This window comes from Fukomys damarensis, unplaced genomic scaffold (genome assembly GCF_012274545.1).
Source record: "Fukomys damarensis isolate Sample0158 unplaced genomic scaffold, DMR_v1.0_HiC HiC_scaffold_1, whole genome shotgun sequence".
NCBI lineage: Eukaryota > Metazoa > Chordata > Mammalia > Rodentia > Bathyergidae > Fukomys > Fukomys damarensis.
Window position 1 is genome coordinate 24,867,646 of NW_022900913.1, and position 18,974 is coordinate 24,886,619.

The 18,974-nt window shown below is 35.7% G+C and overlaps 1 protein-coding gene across 3 annotated transcripts in view; it reads right to left on the bottom strand.

Moving 5' to 3' along the window:
- Nucleotides 1-201: 201 nt before the first annotated feature.
- The window catches only part of Zfr (zinc finger RNA binding protein), a 78,010-nt gene continuing 59,237 nt past the window's right edge, over nt 202-18,974 (bottom strand). For 2 of the 3 annotated variants that reach the window (XM_010605408.3, XM_033758447.1), the window contains 5 exons: nt 16,806-16,903; nt 15,849-15,944; nt 6,909-7,020; nt 6,587-6,684; nt 202-1,473 (listed from right to left, as the gene is read on the bottom strand). In XM_010605408.3, the coding sequence (XP_010603710.1) occupies nt 1,294-1,473; nt 6,587-6,684; nt 6,909-7,020; nt 15,849-15,944; nt 16,806-16,903 (584 nt within the window). In that variant the 3' untranslated portion in view covers nt 202-1,293. Of the gene's footprint in view, nt 1,474-6,586; nt 6,685-6,908; nt 7,021-15,848; nt 15,945-16,805; nt 16,904-18,974 lie in introns of those variants that run through there. The other variant, XM_033758456.1, reaches the window with a different exon arrangement.

Genomic DNA, 18,974 nt, shown 5'->3' on the forward strand with positions numbered 1-18,974 from the left:
TAGTGCGGTGACAACAAAATGACATCTGTGTACCAGAGCATACATAAACAGTAAGATGTAACTTTTTATTACACCACTGCTAAAATATTTAGCTTTTTGTAGGAGACATAAGCATGTAAGATGGCCACACCAAATAATTTTCTGTTTTTTTCTTTAGATAATCTTAATTTTTAAATCAGAAATACTTTATCGACTTTACTGTTAATAGAACTGTAAATTACCTGGGTGAAGGGGTGTGTGTGGGGGAATCATTCAACTGTATACTATAATAGTTGCTAGAGTAATCTCACACGCACACCAATAAGGAACTGTCACCATAATTAAGGGCTAATTACTGTTATTAGTTGCACAATGATAAAGTTCTTTTGAAAGTAACAGCTCACTTATATGTGAAAAATGCCCTTTCCACTTCCACAGAAGAAAAAAAATATTCAGAAAGTTATTTTTGGCCTTGCTATGTCAAAAAGTCAACTGTACAAAGATCTACGAGTTAAACCTAAAGTTATAATTTTAAAAGTCTATTAAAAACAAAAATGTCATGCATTTTTATTATCAATTATGCAGAGGCTTTAAAACTGATGCAAGACCATATAGTATATATTAGCTTTTATACTGCTAATGCACAACTAACAGCAAACTTGATTAGATTAACAGAAATCTGTCTTAATTACACCTTTATATATCACACCAGAGACAAAAATGCCATTAGATTTGCAGTAACATTCGGTTCTGAGCACTCAAATGGCAGGATAACTTTTTGTGTTGTAATCTTTCACATATAGAACAAAAGGAAAAAATTCTGCAGTTTCACATTACAAAAAAACGTACTGCTGAAAAATATTAAGGGGCAAAGGATATCATCTATAACACAAAGTAACTTACAACTAGTGTCAAAAAGCAAACAAAACCTCTAAATAAAAATATCAAAATACATAGAGCAACTGAAGCACAAATTCTGCATTAAATACAGTAAAGATTTAATAAGACAATGCACTAGTTAATAAGACAGAAAAATAGGGTGAGCTAGGGCAACCAGTAAATAAAACTAAAATAATGGGGGAAAAAAATCAGAACCACTGTTTTTCCCCTAGTCCAATCACAAGTCTTTTGGTGTCTTTCCATTCATATAATACCTAACACTGTACATTAAGTTTTTGACATCATAGAAAAACTTGGTTCTTCCATGAAATTCTTGATAAATTTTTCAAAGTAGACATTATTATGAATGAGAAAAAAACCAACCAACCGGCGGCACCTGTTTTTGTAACACTGAAGATTTTTTACATCAACTTCTTAAAAGTTATCATAATCTTTTTTGTCTTTTTTCCCCTCTGCCTCAAATCCATCAACACCATCACTATCTCTTCTTCGTTTCCTGTTGCTGTGGATGTTAAATCGTTGGCTCATTTGGGGTAATGGATCCATGCCTAGAACTTTGTGTATCTGGCGGAATGCAAGGAGTCTCAATGCAAACTGCAACAAAGAGAGTCAGAAGTAAAATTAATTTAAAAACAAAACTATCAATTCTTAAGTTTTCAGCCCCCACCCATATAGTTTAAAAAGCATGCTCAAAGAGCGAGGGATTTAGCTCAGTGGTTCTGGCACCTGCCTTGCAAGCACAAGGAACTGAGTTCAATCCCTGGTACAAAAACAAAAAACAAAACAAGCATGTTCAAGCCAGGCAAGGTGGTGTATGCCTGTAACAGAAGCTACTTGGGAGGCAGAGGCAGGAGGATCACGAGTGTGAAGCCAGCCTGGGCAAACTAGTGAGGCCCCATCTCAAAATATAAAAGGCACAGGGATACACTTTAGGGGTAGAGCACTTGCCCAGCCCACATGAAGCCCTGGGTTCAATTCCCAGTAGGCAAAACAAAGAAAAACAAACCAAAGCTAAAAAGCATGGAACACTTCAAATGAATTAATTTCCCAAGTTCATCAGAACTGAAATTTTACATGTTCTGATGCTTTCATTTCCAGACTTTTGTGTGTATGTGCTATATTGTTTTCTAAAACATTAAGTTAAAAACATATATTAATATTCATTGAAAAAAACCACCACCAACCTGAAACAATATATAACAAATGGATTATATATATTTATATATATAAACAATATGTAGCAAAAGAAAAATTGTCACTGAGCCCCCCCATCCCTTTCTGGTATGGGGATCAAACTCCAGACCTTGAATTTGCAAGGCAGGCAATGGAATCACTGAGCTAACTCCCTGGTCCCCACTTTTGTTCAGATACTTATTTGCCCAGTTTCTTAGGATGTTCATGTGCACAGTCTTAAAAGTATTCTTTCCACACACAAAAAAGAGATACATACTTGTTAACTTTTTTTTTCTATTTAACCATTCATTCATCTGCTTACTTATTTAACAGATACCTAAGTGAGTATTTACTATGTCACAGTACAAACAATAAGCAATGTTTCTGCTTTCACGACACTTTCACATCTCCTTTAGTGGAGATAAAATACATGAAAAACAAGCAAACTGAATAAAAAATTATATCAAGTGACATCCAGAACACAAGCAGGAATTAGAAAAATCAGAGCTAAGTGCTTTCAGAACGTGCTTGGGCATTTGGGGGAGGGCATATAATTTAAGAACTGCACTTACTCATGTAGATGGCACCAAACTAATTTTATGTTGTTGGACATTAGGCTGGTTCCAACATTTTTATTACTATGCTGTAATGGATACCTATTTAAATGTTTTTGTACACTTATGTGACAAGTTCTGTAAAACAAATTTCTAGCAGTAATATTGCTAATCATGAGAAACTGGTAGATACTACCAAATGGAGCTCCAAAAAAAATTACAGATTAACATATGCAAGTGGTCTCCCCATTCTAGATGCTCTAACCAAAACTTGTTATTTAAACTTATTGTACTTTAACCATAATTATTACAGTTTAAATATGACGTGTCCCCCAAAGACTCAGAGATCGATCCCACAATGGCAATGCTCAGAGGTGGACCTAGAGATACGACTGGATCTTGAGGGCTCTAACTTCATCAATGTCTCAATCTACTGGTTAGAGTATAATGTGATGGTGTTAGTGGAAGTGACAGAATAGGCGGGGCCTAGCTGCAGGAAGTGGATTGTGGGGGCTGGACCTCAGGGACTATATGTGTTTCCCCTGCCCCTCCAACTCCTCGCTCTAATGCTTTTGTTTTCTCTTGGGCAAGTGGATTAAGTGGTAATTCACCATGCCCTTCTGCCATGATGCTTCTGATCACCACAGGTTTAAAAGCAACAGAGGCAGCTTACCATGGACTGAAACCTCTGAAACTATGAGCAAAAATGAATTTTTCCTCCTTTGTTTTTTTTCCAAGTATTCGGTTCACAGCAATGGAAAGCTGACCAATACAGTGGGATTGAGCTTATTTTAATACTCTTATGGGTTCATTTTCCTTAAGCTTAAAGACAATATGCAAATTTCCAATTCTTCATAGCTTATGTTACTTATATTTTGCCTAAAAATATTTTTCCCTATATAACACTACACTTATACTTTGATATTTTAATGGATAGTTTAAGTCATCTAGAAATTTTCTGGATCTATAGTCTTATTTTTTTCCACAGACTATTAGCCAATTAAATCAATCCCATTTTGTCTTTTCCACTCATCTGAAATGTTTTTGTTTTAATATGAATTGCCCCATATGCTAAATGGTCTATTTCTAAATTCTTCCATTCTAAAGACTTATCTGCCTATTTCTTCTCCCTAATAATACTATTTAAATTTCCATGCTGGGCATAGTGGTGCACACCTGTAATCCTAGTCCCTGGGAGGCAGAGGCAAGAGGATCACCATGAGTTCAAGGCCAGCCTGAATTGCATAGAGAAAGCCCATCTAAGAAAAAAAACAAAAACCAAAACCCAAACCCAAAAAAACAAAAGCAAAAAACAAAAAACACTATTGTTTTATGCAATGTTTTGGTATCTAGTGCAGTTAAGTTTTAAAAAATTGGCTAATGATTCTTTGTGCATATAGAAATATCTACTTTCCAGTAACAAGTGGAAAAGGCTAAAATTGTAAAAACCAAAATAATCTGGAAAATTTACAAGATTAATTTGCAATGAAACCTTCAAATTAGCAGAACTTCTGAGACAAAATTTAATCTATTCAATTTCTGAGGATATGCTCCTTAATGTAATTCAAAAATTTACAGTCACTTTATTAAATGGCAGTTTTCACTTAAAGACATTTACAACTTTCAATGTACCTCTTTGGACTTTTTTTTTTAATGAGAGTTGTAATTCACACACCATAATATTTACCCTTTATTGGGCTATTGTCAAGGATCAAACCCAAAGCCTTGCATATGCAAGGCAAATGCCCTACCACTGAGCTAACCTCCCAGGCCAAGATCTACCCTTTTAAAGAGTATAATTTAGTGGTTTTTAGTACATTACAAAGTTGTTAAATAATCACCATTACTTCCAAAACATTTTTATCACTCCTAAAAGAAACTCCACTTTATAGTAATTATTAACTTTTCCCTCTATTTCAGGCTCTGACAACTAGTAGTCTGTTTTTATCGCCTATAGATTTGCCTACTTAGAATATTTTACATAAATGGAATAATATGCAGTTTTTCTATGTCTGGCTTTATTCACTTAGCAGAGGATTTTTCAATGTTCATACCTACTAAAGTATATAACTGGTACTACAATAAGAACTGATACTGCAATTACAGACATGTATCAGCATGTCCAACTAAATTTTTTTTTGAGACATATACAAATATGTCTGACAGTGGGCCTAGGATGTACTCAGTGGCACTAAACCTGCCTGGCAAGGGCAAGGTCCTGAATTTGATTCCTGGCACGTCCCCGCCCAAGTCTGATGAAAGAGAACTCTACCATACAGTTGGCAATTATTTAGCACCAAACAAAATTTGAGGACTGATGAAAAATTAATACAGAGACACTTTAGAATTTTTAATAACATTGAAGACTTAAAAACTTATAATCCATTTCCTTTTGGATGTGGGGCTGGTGCAGAGGGGAGTTTAAAGGATGTTTTGATATAATTAAATGACAAAGGCTGTAACTGGCAGAAGCAACTTCAAAAGGATCACTGTAGAAAAAATACAAGGTCATACAAGAATAAGAACATTATGGAAGAAAAAGGTCTCAGAGGCAAAGGAAGAGAAACAACTACTAGCGTTATATATAGGCCATCATGAAACAAACTGAAACGGACATCAGTACAGTTGCAGAGCTTGTTCAGATCCTGTAAGTTATACATGTGCTTGGTGAGGTTCACACACATACAGATCTATGCAAGTGAAACATATGGCAGCCTTACATCATGTAGCTACCAACACAATCAAGACAATGAAGTGAACCATTTCCACAGACTCTCTTTAGAGCTACATCATTCTCTTTTTCTATCTCAGTGTCTACAGAGGACTAATCTGTTCTCCAGCTCTTTATAATTTCATGAGGGTTACATGAGTGGAATTATCAGTCCTTTACTTTTAATAAGGACACCTCTCTCTCCTCTTGTTTTATTTTTTGAGAAAAGGTCTCATTATGTAGTTTAGGATGGCAAGCATCCTTCCTAAATTTCCGGAGGACATTTATTTGTAACTAATTCATAAAACTAGACCCCCCCACCAAAAGCATTAAAAAACCAAAACAAAAAACCAAAACAAACACACAAACAAAAACCCCCTGAATTCTGCTAGTTTTTAAATGCCTGATCCTACTCTGGAACTTTTGTGATTAATCTTTCTTGTTTTGTTTTTTTGGTATGAGGGATTGAACTCGGGTCCTTGCAACTATGCCTGTGAGGCAGGCAGCGGAACCACTGGGCTAAATCCCGGGCCCGATTAATTTTCTTTTCCAGAAAATTAAATCAAAGAAACAAAAACAAACACAAAAACAAAACTGGTCTAATACATAAGAATTGGTCACCTTGTAAGTCAATAAGATATCCATAATGTTCTACTACTACTATCTTTTCTACAGTATAGTTTCTGACATAAAATTTATGTAGATCCTGACATCTTACAAATTATCCTTGCAAGTACAGATAACAAGTCAAGATCTTAAATCTAACAATTCTCATTCAGAGTGGATCATTACTGTTCATAGCTAATATATCTTCTCTTTTCCTAGTCTTATATTTCTGAAACCATAAAATGTTAACTATGGTAATCTTGGGTTGATTTTTTAAAATTCATTTATTATGGTCATACTTTTTCTGTAACAGTATCTAAAACTACACAGCATGTCACTTTTGTATAACTAGAGGGCATCAGACTTTTTGCTAATGTTCTTAATATAACCCAATATCCAAATTTAATGAGATACTAAAAACATTGTTAAATTATTATATCATATACTTAGACACATGCACATATAACTAAATAATACATTTAAAATTCTATTAGTGAGAATCTAGCTTAGGTCTTTTTAATGTTCTCTCCAAAGGCTTATTTACTAAAGAAGTAAGAGAATGAACAGAAAGTATACAGTGACTTCGTCTAATTGACCATTATAACAAAATAAAAAACCTTAAGGGCAGTAACCAAGAAAATTTTTGGATTAAGAACTCTAGTACCTGTGCACTAGATGTAATGTCTTCACGCTGCTGGTCAGTCATTGTTGCCAAGGTATCAAAGGGATCCTTTTCACAAGGATCCAAAAGCCCAGGACTACCTATAACAATCACCATAAGGAGAAAAAAGTATTAGCATTGTAATCTATTTTTATAAGTAGAGTTTTTTGGGGTGGAGGGTACTGGCAATTGAACTAAGGACCTTGCACTTGCCAGGTAGGCACAGAGTCACTGAGCTAAATAAATCCCTGGTGCACAAAAAGAGGTGCTATTCAATTACTCATCAAATGAATTTTTACTTCCTTAAAGACAAAATAAAACTTACCTTTAAGAATAATCCCTGAAGAAATGCATTCAAAAACTCTTCTCAGGGCATCCCCTGGGCTCTGAGGACTAGAAGCACTGCTAATTGCTTTTTCTACTAATAACTCCATAGCCTAAAAATAAAAACATAAAAATGTGTTTAACAGCTTATAGACCAAAGGAATTATTTACTTTCCGACACTAGAATAACTAATTATAAAATGACATTAAAAGTTTAAAAATTTGGAAAAGTTACATAGAACAAATCATGAAAATTTGAGTATAATAAATAAATTAAATAAAAATCAAGAAATGAAGCTGGGTATGATGGTGTACACCTTTAATCCCAGCTGTAGGAGTATGAGGCAGGAGGATGGTTAAGTTCGAGCCCAGTCTGGACAATTTAGCAAGACCCCATCTCAAAACAACAGCAGCAACAAGGACAACAAGTAAACAGTGCTAGGGATATAGCTCAGTGTGAAGAACTGGGATTAATCTTCATTATACTTCCCCTCACCCCAAATAAATGAAAACAAGGTGGCGATGCACATCTCTAGTCCCACTACTTAGGAGCCTGAGGCAGAAGAATTGTTTGAGTCCAGTAGTTAGACAAACAACCTGGAAAAAACCCACACTAAAATTAAGGCAATGAAAAATTTTTATTTTGAAAAGATTTTGTAATTTGTGCTACGGATGAAAATATTAACAGGCTTTTTTTGTTCTATTTTTAATTATTGTCATCCTTTACTATAAAAAATAGATGACTCAAACTTTCCTCTGAAGCACAACTAGATTTCTGTTACTGCCAAGGAAAATACAAATAGTATTTTCACTGTAAATTGTATTTGGGACTGAAAATCTAAACCACTGAACAGAAGACAAAAGTATAGATTTAAAAAGCAGCCAGAGGGCCAGGGATTTAGCTCAGTGGTTCTGTCATCTGCCTCACAAGTGCAAGGACCTGAGTTCGATTCCTGGTATGGGGCAGGGGAGCAACAAGAAAGTGGTTTGGATAGTCTCTTATCAGAGTTGTTCAATCATCACCACTACCTAATTTCATAACATTTTCATCATCTCTCCAAAAATATCATACCATGAACATTTTTCCAGTTCCTCTTTCCTCCAACTCCTGGCAACAACTTTTTCTTTTTATTAAGTTTATTGGTACATTTTAGGTATACAATACAGTTACATTCATTATTGGGATCTTGTACCTTTATATGACAGGTCTTGGTTCTCATTTTTCCCCTTGTCCCTGCCCTCCCTTCACCCTCTCCTCTCCTCCCCATTTACAAACACTTTATTTCCATTTTTTCATTTTCTCATATTTTTTTTTCTTTTCCCTTATTCCCTTTCCTCTACCCTTCCCACTTTCCCTACACCGTTAGCCCTTTCCTTCCTATTTCACATTATTAATTATCTCATTAGAACACCTTTACTTTCTATATATTTGTCTACTCTGGACATTTCATACAAATGTAACCATACGAAGTCTGCCTTTTATCACTTGCACAATATTTAACGTTCATGTTGTAGCTTATATTTAAATACAATAACAGCAAAAAAACTTAGTTTTAAAGAAACTAAGTTGGAACCATAATAATATCCTTAAGATGATATGAAAGCTGAAAAATTCGTATTTACTTATGCACTACAGAAGCTCATAGAATAATGCTGATTTTGTGGCTTGGCAGTAGAGCATCTGCCTACCATAACTTAGGTTCAATTCCTAGTATCTAGTGGTGGTGTGTTATAGCAAAACCAAAAAGCAGAACAAAACAAAAACCTCACAGAAGGTAAAAACTACGTCCATCTATTTACTCCAAGGCCACTTCTCAGAATTTCAAATTCTGAGAATTTCTAATTCCAAGCTGGATGTGAAAATTTCTAATTTCTAATAAAGCTGGATGTGGTGGAGGCTCCATGTGCCTTTTAAGGCCAGCCTGAATTAATTACATAGAGAGGCTTTTTTTTTTTGAAAGTTAATTTTACCAAGTTTGGGCACATTTTTAAGAGATGGAATTAATAGAAATAGTAAACATGAACAGCTATGAAAAATGACAGCCAGCAGCATAAGACTGAAAAACCTGAAAATGATAGATGTTCAAAATGGTAACTGTACACCACCGTTAAAAAAGGTTCAGTTTAGTTAATTGAAGAATGCAGGAAGATATTCAAGTTTTATTATTTATTTACTTTGATGGTATACAACTTGGGATTGAACCCAGATCCTCTGCTTTTTTTTTTGAGTAAAGGTCTTGTTAAAGTCATTAAAGTTGTCCAGAATGAGCTTGAACAATTTTTATCCTTCTGCCTCAGCCACCCACAGTGCTAAGATTACAAGTGTGTGCCATTGTGCCCAACTTGAGACATTTTAATAAGTATCATCATTTACAGATTTTAGTGGCTTAAAAAACAAGCATAATCATCTAGAAACTCTCATGGATATGGAATTGCTTGCATTTACATATAGTTTATGTAAAGATGTCTAAAAGACTGTGAGCTCCCTGAGAATAGGTCAATGCTATTCATTTTGAGTTCCCCTGCAACACACAGTAAATCATCCATGTTTATAAACTTTTTATAGCTTCCTCAGATTTTCACGCAGTAGTTTTAGAAATCTAGGAATTGTAATACTTGCTTTTAAAAGAAACTCTTGGAAGCCTGCATGGTGGTACATGCCTGTAAACCCAGCACTCTAGGAGGCTAAGGCAGGAGGATCACAAGTTCAATGCCAGCCCAGACACTTTAGTAAGACCTGCCTCAAAACAAAACATAAGAAGGGCTGGGGATGTAACTTAGCATGAAGAACATGGCTCAACCCCTAGAAATGCAAAAATAAACACCTAAAAAAAAAAAAAAAAAAAAATAAAAAAAAAAAAAAAAAGAGGCTAGAGCTGGGTGTGGTGGCACATGCCTATAATCCCAGCACTCAGGAGGCAGAGGCAGGAGGATCGCTATGAGTTTGAGAGTAGCCTGGGCTACATAGTGAGTTCCAGACCAGTCCCAACTACATGGTGAGACACTGTCTCAAAAAACAACAACAAAGAGAGGCTAGGTACTTTGTTCAAGGTCAGGTCACGTATGTTAGTAATCAAGCTTACATTTGAACCTAGATCTTTCTGATTCACAAGCAATATTTTTTACTTTTTGCAGTATCAGAGATTGAACCCAGCGCCTTGTACATTCGAGAGACTTCAACATTGATCGTACCCAAAGCAAGCTGTAAGCAGTTTGGGCTGTAAAGTGTTAATTCCACAATTGGCTTGTTTTTTGAAGTGAGAACAGCTAAAAGCCTATGTAATGAGGTCAGAGCAACTCACCCAAATTCTGTTCCTACAACTTAAACCTTCTTACTAGAAAGACAATGATCTAATTACATCCATATATTTTGTCTATTCTATTCCTAATTCAAGCAGGCTTTAAGGGCAGGGGATTTGGTTCAGTGGTTCCGCTGCCTGCCTTGCAAACACAAGGGCCGGAGTTTGATCCCTGGTACCACACACACACAGACACACATAGACATATATATACACACACACACACAGCTTTGTCTTTGTTCTTTACAAGCCTTGTCTCCATTAATTTCCATAGAAACCACGACTACAAAATTTCTCACGTAGTCCTGCCCTTGCACATAACTCACCTTTACCCCATTTATTACCAATAAAAATCAGCAGCCTGGATTGGCCAGTGCCTTTTTTGGCCGTCCTGGTGCCCCACTTTCTTCTTTCTTTTAGTTTGAGTTTTCAGGCCTTTGTTGTACACTGAGTAGGAGACTAGAGCCTACTACAGAGGTTTCTGGTAACTTTTCAAGGGTCCCCAGTAGCACATGCTAGACAAGTGCTTTACCATTGAGCTATATCCCAGCTTTTACCTAATTTTTGAGACAGAATCTAAGTAGCCCAGGTTGGCCTTGAACTTGCAATCCTCCTACTTCAACCTCTTGAGTAGCTGGTATTATATGCCTGTGTCACTGTGTGTGGCTTGCAACAGACATTTAAAAAATTATCACGTTTCAATTGGTATTTCTCTATTAATGGGTGAACTACACAAAAAATACTAAGTAGTTTGCCATGATTTAAGTTCACAGTCAGCCTAGGCAACCTACCCAGACCATCTCAAATTTTAAAAAGGCTGGGGATGTAGCTCAGTAATAAAGTGCTTCATGCACAAGGCCCTAGGTTCAATTTCCAGTATGCTAAACAAAACAAACGCTACCAACCAACAACAAAAAAAGTTGATGAGCTCATGGTAACAGGCATTTTGATTGGTGGCAGTATCAATCAGCTCTTAAAGCTTTTTAAGAGCACAACTGCAAAGCTCTATAAAAAATTTAAAAGACATACACTAACCCAGCAGTATCAGTACACAAAAGCACAAAAGAGCAAAGTATCAGTATCAAGAGCACAAAAAGTATTCTTTGCAGCTGTTTATGTGACAGACTAGAATCTCTAGCAATAACTTTGGTTAAGTAACAGTAGTACAGCTATCCTCTTTATTATTATATCTCTCATGATTGAGTACTTAATCCTACACCCATCACTGGCCTGAGTCTTCAGAGGCATTTACCTATTTTAATTATCACAATCACTTTCTGGAGGCAGTTAAGAGTAGTATCTCCAATTTAAAGGTAAAGACGGAGCCAGGGATTTAGCTCAGTGGCACTGCACCTGCCTGGCAAGCACAATGTCCTAAATTTGATTTCTGGTAACCCCCCCAGCAAAAAAAAAATGCTCGGCACATGCCTATAATCCCAGCACTCGGGAAGCAGAGGCAAGAGGGTTGCAGAGTTTGAGGTCAGCCTCAAGGCTTTATATATTCCAATTAGCACAGATTAATACTAATATATACATGACAGTTCCATTTCTTGTCAGATTCTTTTTTTTTTCCCTTCAGTGTCCGGGATTGAACTGAGGACCTTGTGTTTGTGAGGCAGGAGTGGTGCCACTGAGCTAAATCCCCTGCCTGACAGTTCCATTTCTTAGTCCAATTACAGAATGTTTTATTATTTCATATGATGAAATGTATGAAAGTCTTAAAGTGTCATGACTTCTGGTGAGGAAAGCTTACTGATAGTTCTTGGTGCTTGAGGGTGAGATGGCTTTCCTCAGGAGGTAGCTAAATGTGGAATTATTCTTTTTAAATTAAAGTGGATGAGATTGATACAGTCCATGCATAATTTGCTAAATCGTTTGCAAGCTTAGAAAATGTTAGCTCTTTTGCCCTGAGTTATCAGTATCCTATCATTTAAAAATTATTCATTGGTTCTATCAGTATTTCTTTACCTCATCACCAAGAACTCAGGACCAAAAAGAAAAAAAAAAAATTAATCTAAAGGCACACAATTTTCTGTGGTCAACACTCTGATAAAGCAAAGACCACTAAAACAAACATTGTTTAACATTTGTTGAAAGTTAAGTCATCTGAATTGAAAGTAAAATTGAAGATAACAAAGTTCATAAAATTTATTTTTTTCAATGAGATTCTAGAAGTTACTGTTATGGTGATAAGACAAGCCAAATCTCAAGATCATCTGCCCCTAAAACATGATTAAGAAATGTTACACTGCACATACTACTGCCACCAAGCAAAAAATGTAATAGCTTGAATTAAACAGAGAGAAAGGCCAGTGACAAGAATACTTCCAAGAAACTGAGAGCTTATCTTGCTTGGTCAATTCTTAAGTTGTACTGTGCTCTCCAGGCAGAAAAATGAGGGTGGAGATGGTAGCTGAGTAAACAAAAATCCAAAAGATTTCATTAATATCAGCTTAAGAAAGGTAGAATAAGTTACGATGTAGTCACAGAGAAAGAGATTTTCTTTAAAAATAAAATTCTCTTCTGACCACTTTCTATCTCACCAGTGAACAGGAAAATACTAAATTTGCAACTCTGTTGCCTTTTTGGAAATCAGGAAAGAGCAGAATAATTATCCATATCTAATTAACTTCAATAATAGACATTTGGCTAAAATGCAGATAGAAGAAAAAATGAACATGTTAAGACCCCCCCCCCTCCAGAGGAGTAAGCAGTAGGGCAAACAATAACATCAAAGATGGTTGTGAATTTAACACAAGGGCCCCAAACTGGTTTCACATATCCAAAATCCACTCTGGGATCAGGGTAGCGAAGTTGTTCCTAAAAGGATATAATGATGGGGCTGAAGATGTGGCTCAGTGGCACCGTGCCTACATCCTTGGTACTGCCCCCCTCTTCCAAATGAGGCTCAGGAAATAAATGGGTTGCAACAGGAGAGACCAAGTAGTCCAACTTGGGTTTGAAGGTAAAGGTGTGTTGAAAGAATATACACATAGTGTCAAGAGTCTGCTAGCAAGGCTATAATGTAGCCAAATCCAATGCTACTTTTCATAAGCAATCTCTGATGTGTAACTCACTGGTATAAAAAAGGAGATAGGAAAAAAAAAAGGTGGAGGGCTGGGGATTTAGCTCAGTGGTTCTGCCACCTGCTTTGCATGGGGTAAGGTCCCAAGTTCGATCCCTAGTACCAAAAATAAACAAACAAACAAACAAATCCATCAACAGATTATTAAACAAAATGTGCTATACAGACATTATTTACTATTATTTAGACACAATAAAGAATGGAATACTGACATCTGCAGCAACATGGGTAGAACTGGAGGATATTATTTATGTTAAGGCACAAATACTGCATGTTCTCATATGTAGAAACTCAAAAGTTGATTCCATAGAAGTAGAGAATAGAATAGTTGCCAGGGCCTGGTAGAATGCAGATGTAGGAAGGGAGTATGGATTGTTAATGGGTAGAGGGGTGTAAGTTGATAGGTAGAATAACTTCTCATATTCTATGTAGCATAGCCAATATATTTTTCTTCCTTTTTGCAACACTGTGCATTAAACCTAGGGACTTGTGCATGCTAAGCAAGTGCTCTACCACTGAGCTACACCTGCAGTCTGTTTTATTTTAAGACAAGGTCTCCCTACATTGCCCAGCCTAGACTCGAACTTGAGAATCTTGTGCCTCAGCCAGCTGAGCAGCTGGGATTTTAGGTATGCACTACTATGCCCAGCAGGTATTTCTCTATTGCTGAGTTCATATAAACTATTGAGTAACACAGCAACTGGAGTTAAGAGAAAAATAACCATAAATGACAATAATCACTCAATTAAGGAGCTATAAATAAAAAGTAAGGTCACTTTTGTCTATCATATAGTTAACCATTAAGAATGTGATAATATTTAAGAGTGAGGATGGTATAAAGAAAATGATCCAACAGTATTTTGTAATTTTAAATGCTCTAATTTTATTGTGAACAATTAGCATATATTCTTTAATCTTTTTTTTTTTGAGACAGGGTCTCATTATGTAGTTGAGACTGACCTGGAACTCACTATGTAGTCCAGGCTGGTCTTTTACTTACAGCGATCCTCTTGCCTCAGCCTCCCAAGTGCTGGGATTACAGGTGTGCACCACCTTGCCCGGCATCATATATTCTTTGATTTGGAATTTCAAGCCTAGCATTTTATTCTACCCTCAAAAGTGTAAAAATTATACTTATACATATTAGATATATAATTTTTTGTAATATCTATATGCACTGGATTAACATTTGAAGACTGTAAACAACCCCAATGTCTACATCATAGACACTACAAATGGTATGCACAGTATGTACATAATAAGGGACTATCATATGGTTTTTATATAGAGAAAGAGGTAAACATTGGACTGCCTTTTCAAAGAGCTCCAAGATGCATTTTGTTAAGAAAAATTCACACAGTAAAAAGAGCACAATCTGAATATTAAAAAGGGGGGAAAAAATTAAGGTAACATTGGCTAGTGAAGTTTCACTGATCCAGCACAGGTACAATGAACTCTTACATGAATTTTAACTTTTCAGGAACTAAAAAGGTTCAAATCACATGGGAAATTAAGAAAAAAAAAATAAGAAAAGAATGAAGGAAAGATACACTATGTATGTGAAGGCATTATTTCCCCTAGGGAAAAAAAAATCACAACAAACTGTTTGCTTAAAAAAATATGTGAACAGAGCCAGGGATTCAGCTCAGTGGTTCTGCCGCACACCATGCAAGCACAAGGTCCCGAGTTTGATCCCCAATTAAAAAAAAAAAAAAAAAAAAAAGTGAACAGAACACCACAAACAGCTTATTTGCAAAACAACTAATTATTGCTGTAATAATTTTTTTTTTTTTAGACAGTGCCTCGCTTTTGGCTAGAATCACTCTGCAGCCCAGGCTGGCCTGTGCCTCAGCCTCCCCAGTGCTGGGATTACAGGTATGTCTCACCATGCCTGGCTACTCTAATATTCTAAAAAGTACAAACATTTCCTAAAGGTGTAGGGGAAGTGGGAATGGTAGGGGAAAGGAGATAAGGGAAAAGAAAAAAAAACAGAAAATGAAAAAATGGAGATAAACTATTTGTAAATAGGGAAGGGAGGAGGGAGTGAAGAGAGGGCAGGAGGTAAGGGGAAAAAATGAGAACCAAGACCTGTCATGTAAAGGTGCAAGATCCCAATGATGAATGTAACTATACTGTATACCTAAAATGTACCAATGAACTCAATGAGAAAAAAAAATACAAACATTTTGAGGGAAGAAAAAGAAAAATAGAAAAAAAAAAATCAAGTACAATTCTTTTTTCTTTCTTGTTTAGTTCTCCTCCAGTACTGAGGATCAAAGGGCCTTGAGTGTGTTAAACAAGCATTCTAACACTGAGCTACACCAATTCAAGTATAATTTGTTCATTTATAAATTCTGAGAAAAATTAAAAATTCTAAGAAAAGGTAAGTAGGATTTCTCATAAAAGGGGAAAACAATAAAACAAAACAATTCCTACCTACATATTTAGTAAATGAAAATAAAAATGATAATTAAATATAAGCTTAGAGGATAAAAATAACTCTAGAAATATTTCTAGAATGTTTTTTTTTCAGACCATGCAGTTACGTACTACTTACCCAGCTTGGAAAGTCAGACCAAGTTGGAACTCGCTGACAGAGGTCTCGGAGAATACGAATGATAATCACACATGACTGTAGACCATTAGCTCTGGCCTTAAGGGTAACACAAAAATCAACTGAATTAATCTTAGAAATACTGAAAATATCCCTTGATGAAAAAAAAAAGTTAAAATACCACTGTTCAATGGAAGCTCAGATAAAAACAAAAACAATCACAGTTAAAATTGAATCCAGTGAGCTGCCATTTACAGCAATATTTTATGCCAGGGTTAGTATTTAAAAGCTAGTATTTAGGTCAAAGTAAACAGATTATACAAGAATAATATTTCTTGATCCCCTGTGAACCTTGACCTATGTTCATTTAAAACAGTAAACTTAAAAAAATCTGTCTACATTAGAAATAAAAGAAAAGGTAAAGAGCTAAAAAGTCTGTCTAGGGACTGAAAGGCTAAGGAAATTTGTTTGGTTTCTGTTCTGTGCCTTTGCATGACTGCAAAGTCACTAAACCAAACAGCTACTTCCTCACCTTTCATTCCCTACACTTGATAACTTAGAGAAAGAGGGGGAAAAATCTTAAAACTATACACAAAGCCTTTAAACACATATTCTATTATTTAAAAGCAAAGTTAATCTGCAGCCTTATGGAATATAATGTATATACACAAACATGTGATGTTCCTAAACAAGTCAACTTTAAATATAGCCACTAAAAATAAAAAATAAAAAAAACCCAAACTACAAAACATCCCCAAAATCTAAGTTTATTGTCAAATGAATAATAACTGCAATATGCAGATCTTCATACCCAGCTTTCTAGGTCAACATAGCTTCTGAGATTTAATTTAAAATAGTATTGCTTGGGCATCTTTTGAAATGTTTAAGCACAGTTAAACATGTTGTACTGAACTACTCTCTCATAAGGCTACAAGAAAAAAGTAAAATGATGTTCCGAACCTGGAACCACTTAGCGTGGCGTAGAGCAGCCAGAGCGTCAAGGCATTTTTGCCTGTCCAAGACGTCCGGTGGGTCTTTCACCATACCCGAGGTTACATCTAAAATGGATTGAATTGGCAAAATGCAGTGAGGAATGGGTGTTTGACCAGGTGAGCAAGACACTTCCTTAATGTAGCATCAGTGTCACATGAGCCATTTGAGATTTTGTCAGCACTATAATGTACCCAGGAAGTTATTTTCAATAAATTTACATAATCCAATATGCAGGAAAAACCTTAATTTAGGCGTATACTAATATTTTCTGGAAATGTAAACCCTACCCACCCCAATGAAATCAAAAGGAAAGATTACTGGACACAGCGCACCAGCACAAAGAAAAGACAAGAGGGAACACAAAAATCCACCATAATAAATGAGAATGTACAATAAACTAGAGTTTGTTCAGTATTCTAAGTGATCATAAGTTATTCTGCAGCTAGTGTAACAAAAAATGGTAAATATGAAATGATCAATACAATAATCAGGAAAAAATGAAGAGCCAAATATAAGTATTTCTAAGAGTTAAAGCTTTTTCTTCCTAAGAGAATTTTAACTATAACTGTGTGTGAACTGTTCTTTACTACTGCAAATTTTCATAAAAAGTATTCTAAAGAACAACTATAGAGAAACACTTGATAAAGCAGACAAGGGAAATAAGGACTGGCATGCTTAAAGAATAGAAAAGATGCAAGAAACTAAATGCTGTCATGATAGGTAGTATGTAGGGTCTTTTAAATTGGTTAATACATAAATGACCACAAAACCTTGCAGAGAAAATATGAAATTGAACCAGGTCAGAAAGTTAACTTTACATTATTAAAAATCATTCGCAATAGTCTAAGAGCCAGCTATATCTTCATCTAACTACATCTATGAAATGTGCATAAAAATATCAAATTTGCTAATGAAACTACTAGTAAGCAAACAGTAATTATTTCAACCTAGTTCACCTGCAGCTTTCAGTGGTTTTTATAGTATATAAAGCAACCAACTGTGTATTACAATATTTTAGCTAATGAGCACCAAAATCAGGAGGCACCTAGGATGTCATATGATAATTCATTGACTACCTCGAGTGAATCTATGTTTTATATTATAAAAGAAGAAAAAGGTGGGCCATTTGCACTTTTGCTGCCCTTACTCTTTGGAGTAGCTGTCTATCCTCTCCTTTTCCCACCCCACCCTCAAATAAATCATCTTCCTTAAAAAAAAGAAAAAAGAGGAAGAGAAGGAAAGACAGAATAAAGGAGGAAAAGGTGGAGGTGATGGTGGTAAGATGATTTGAAAAATATAGTTCCATATGTGGGCAAACTACATGAATATATATATCTCATCATTAGCATCCAGAAATTATAAAAGATAAATTTGTCCTTGTTTTTTTTGTACCAGGGTTAATCTGCCTGAATTTATTAAATTTTTTTTTTTAGTACTGGGGATTAAACTCGGGACCTTGCACTTATGAGGCAGGTGGTGGAACCACTGAGCTATATCCCCGGCCCCAATCTGCCCTTATTTTTAAAGTCTACCTTAAAACTAATACCCCCCGCCCCCAAAACAGGGTTGCACTATGTAGCTCAGGTTGGCCTTAAACTTGAAGTGATCCTCCCTGACTCAGCCTGCCAAGTGCTGGAATTACAGGTGTGCACTACCACGCCTGGCTACATCCCCTTTTCTTAGCTCTTATTCCTCAAATAATCAGACAGATGCAGACTTTCTAGAAGACCTGTAAGGAGGAAGAGTGTCATAAAAACCTCTGGCACTTTGAGGACAGATATTGAGAGGGTCCTGGCGCTAAAAAGAAATTATTTTATCAGGACACAAAGAGTAGTAATTCAAAAACTTGCAAGACCAATTACCAAACACAGAAATAACTTGAATATGAGGGAAAAAAAACGTATTTTGATATAAGGAACAGGTAACACAGGAAAGCACAGTTAAATAATAATAATAATAAAAACCAAACAAAAAAACAAAACAACCCTTCCCAAAAACAAAACCAAAGCATTCCCACTTCCCAGAGCTTGCAGAACACACTAAAGGATCTCTTTGCATATCCCTTATTATTTTTGTAATTTGCTAAAGCTAGAATGTAAATAGGTATAATTTCCTTCTAAGTTTCTAAATATCTAA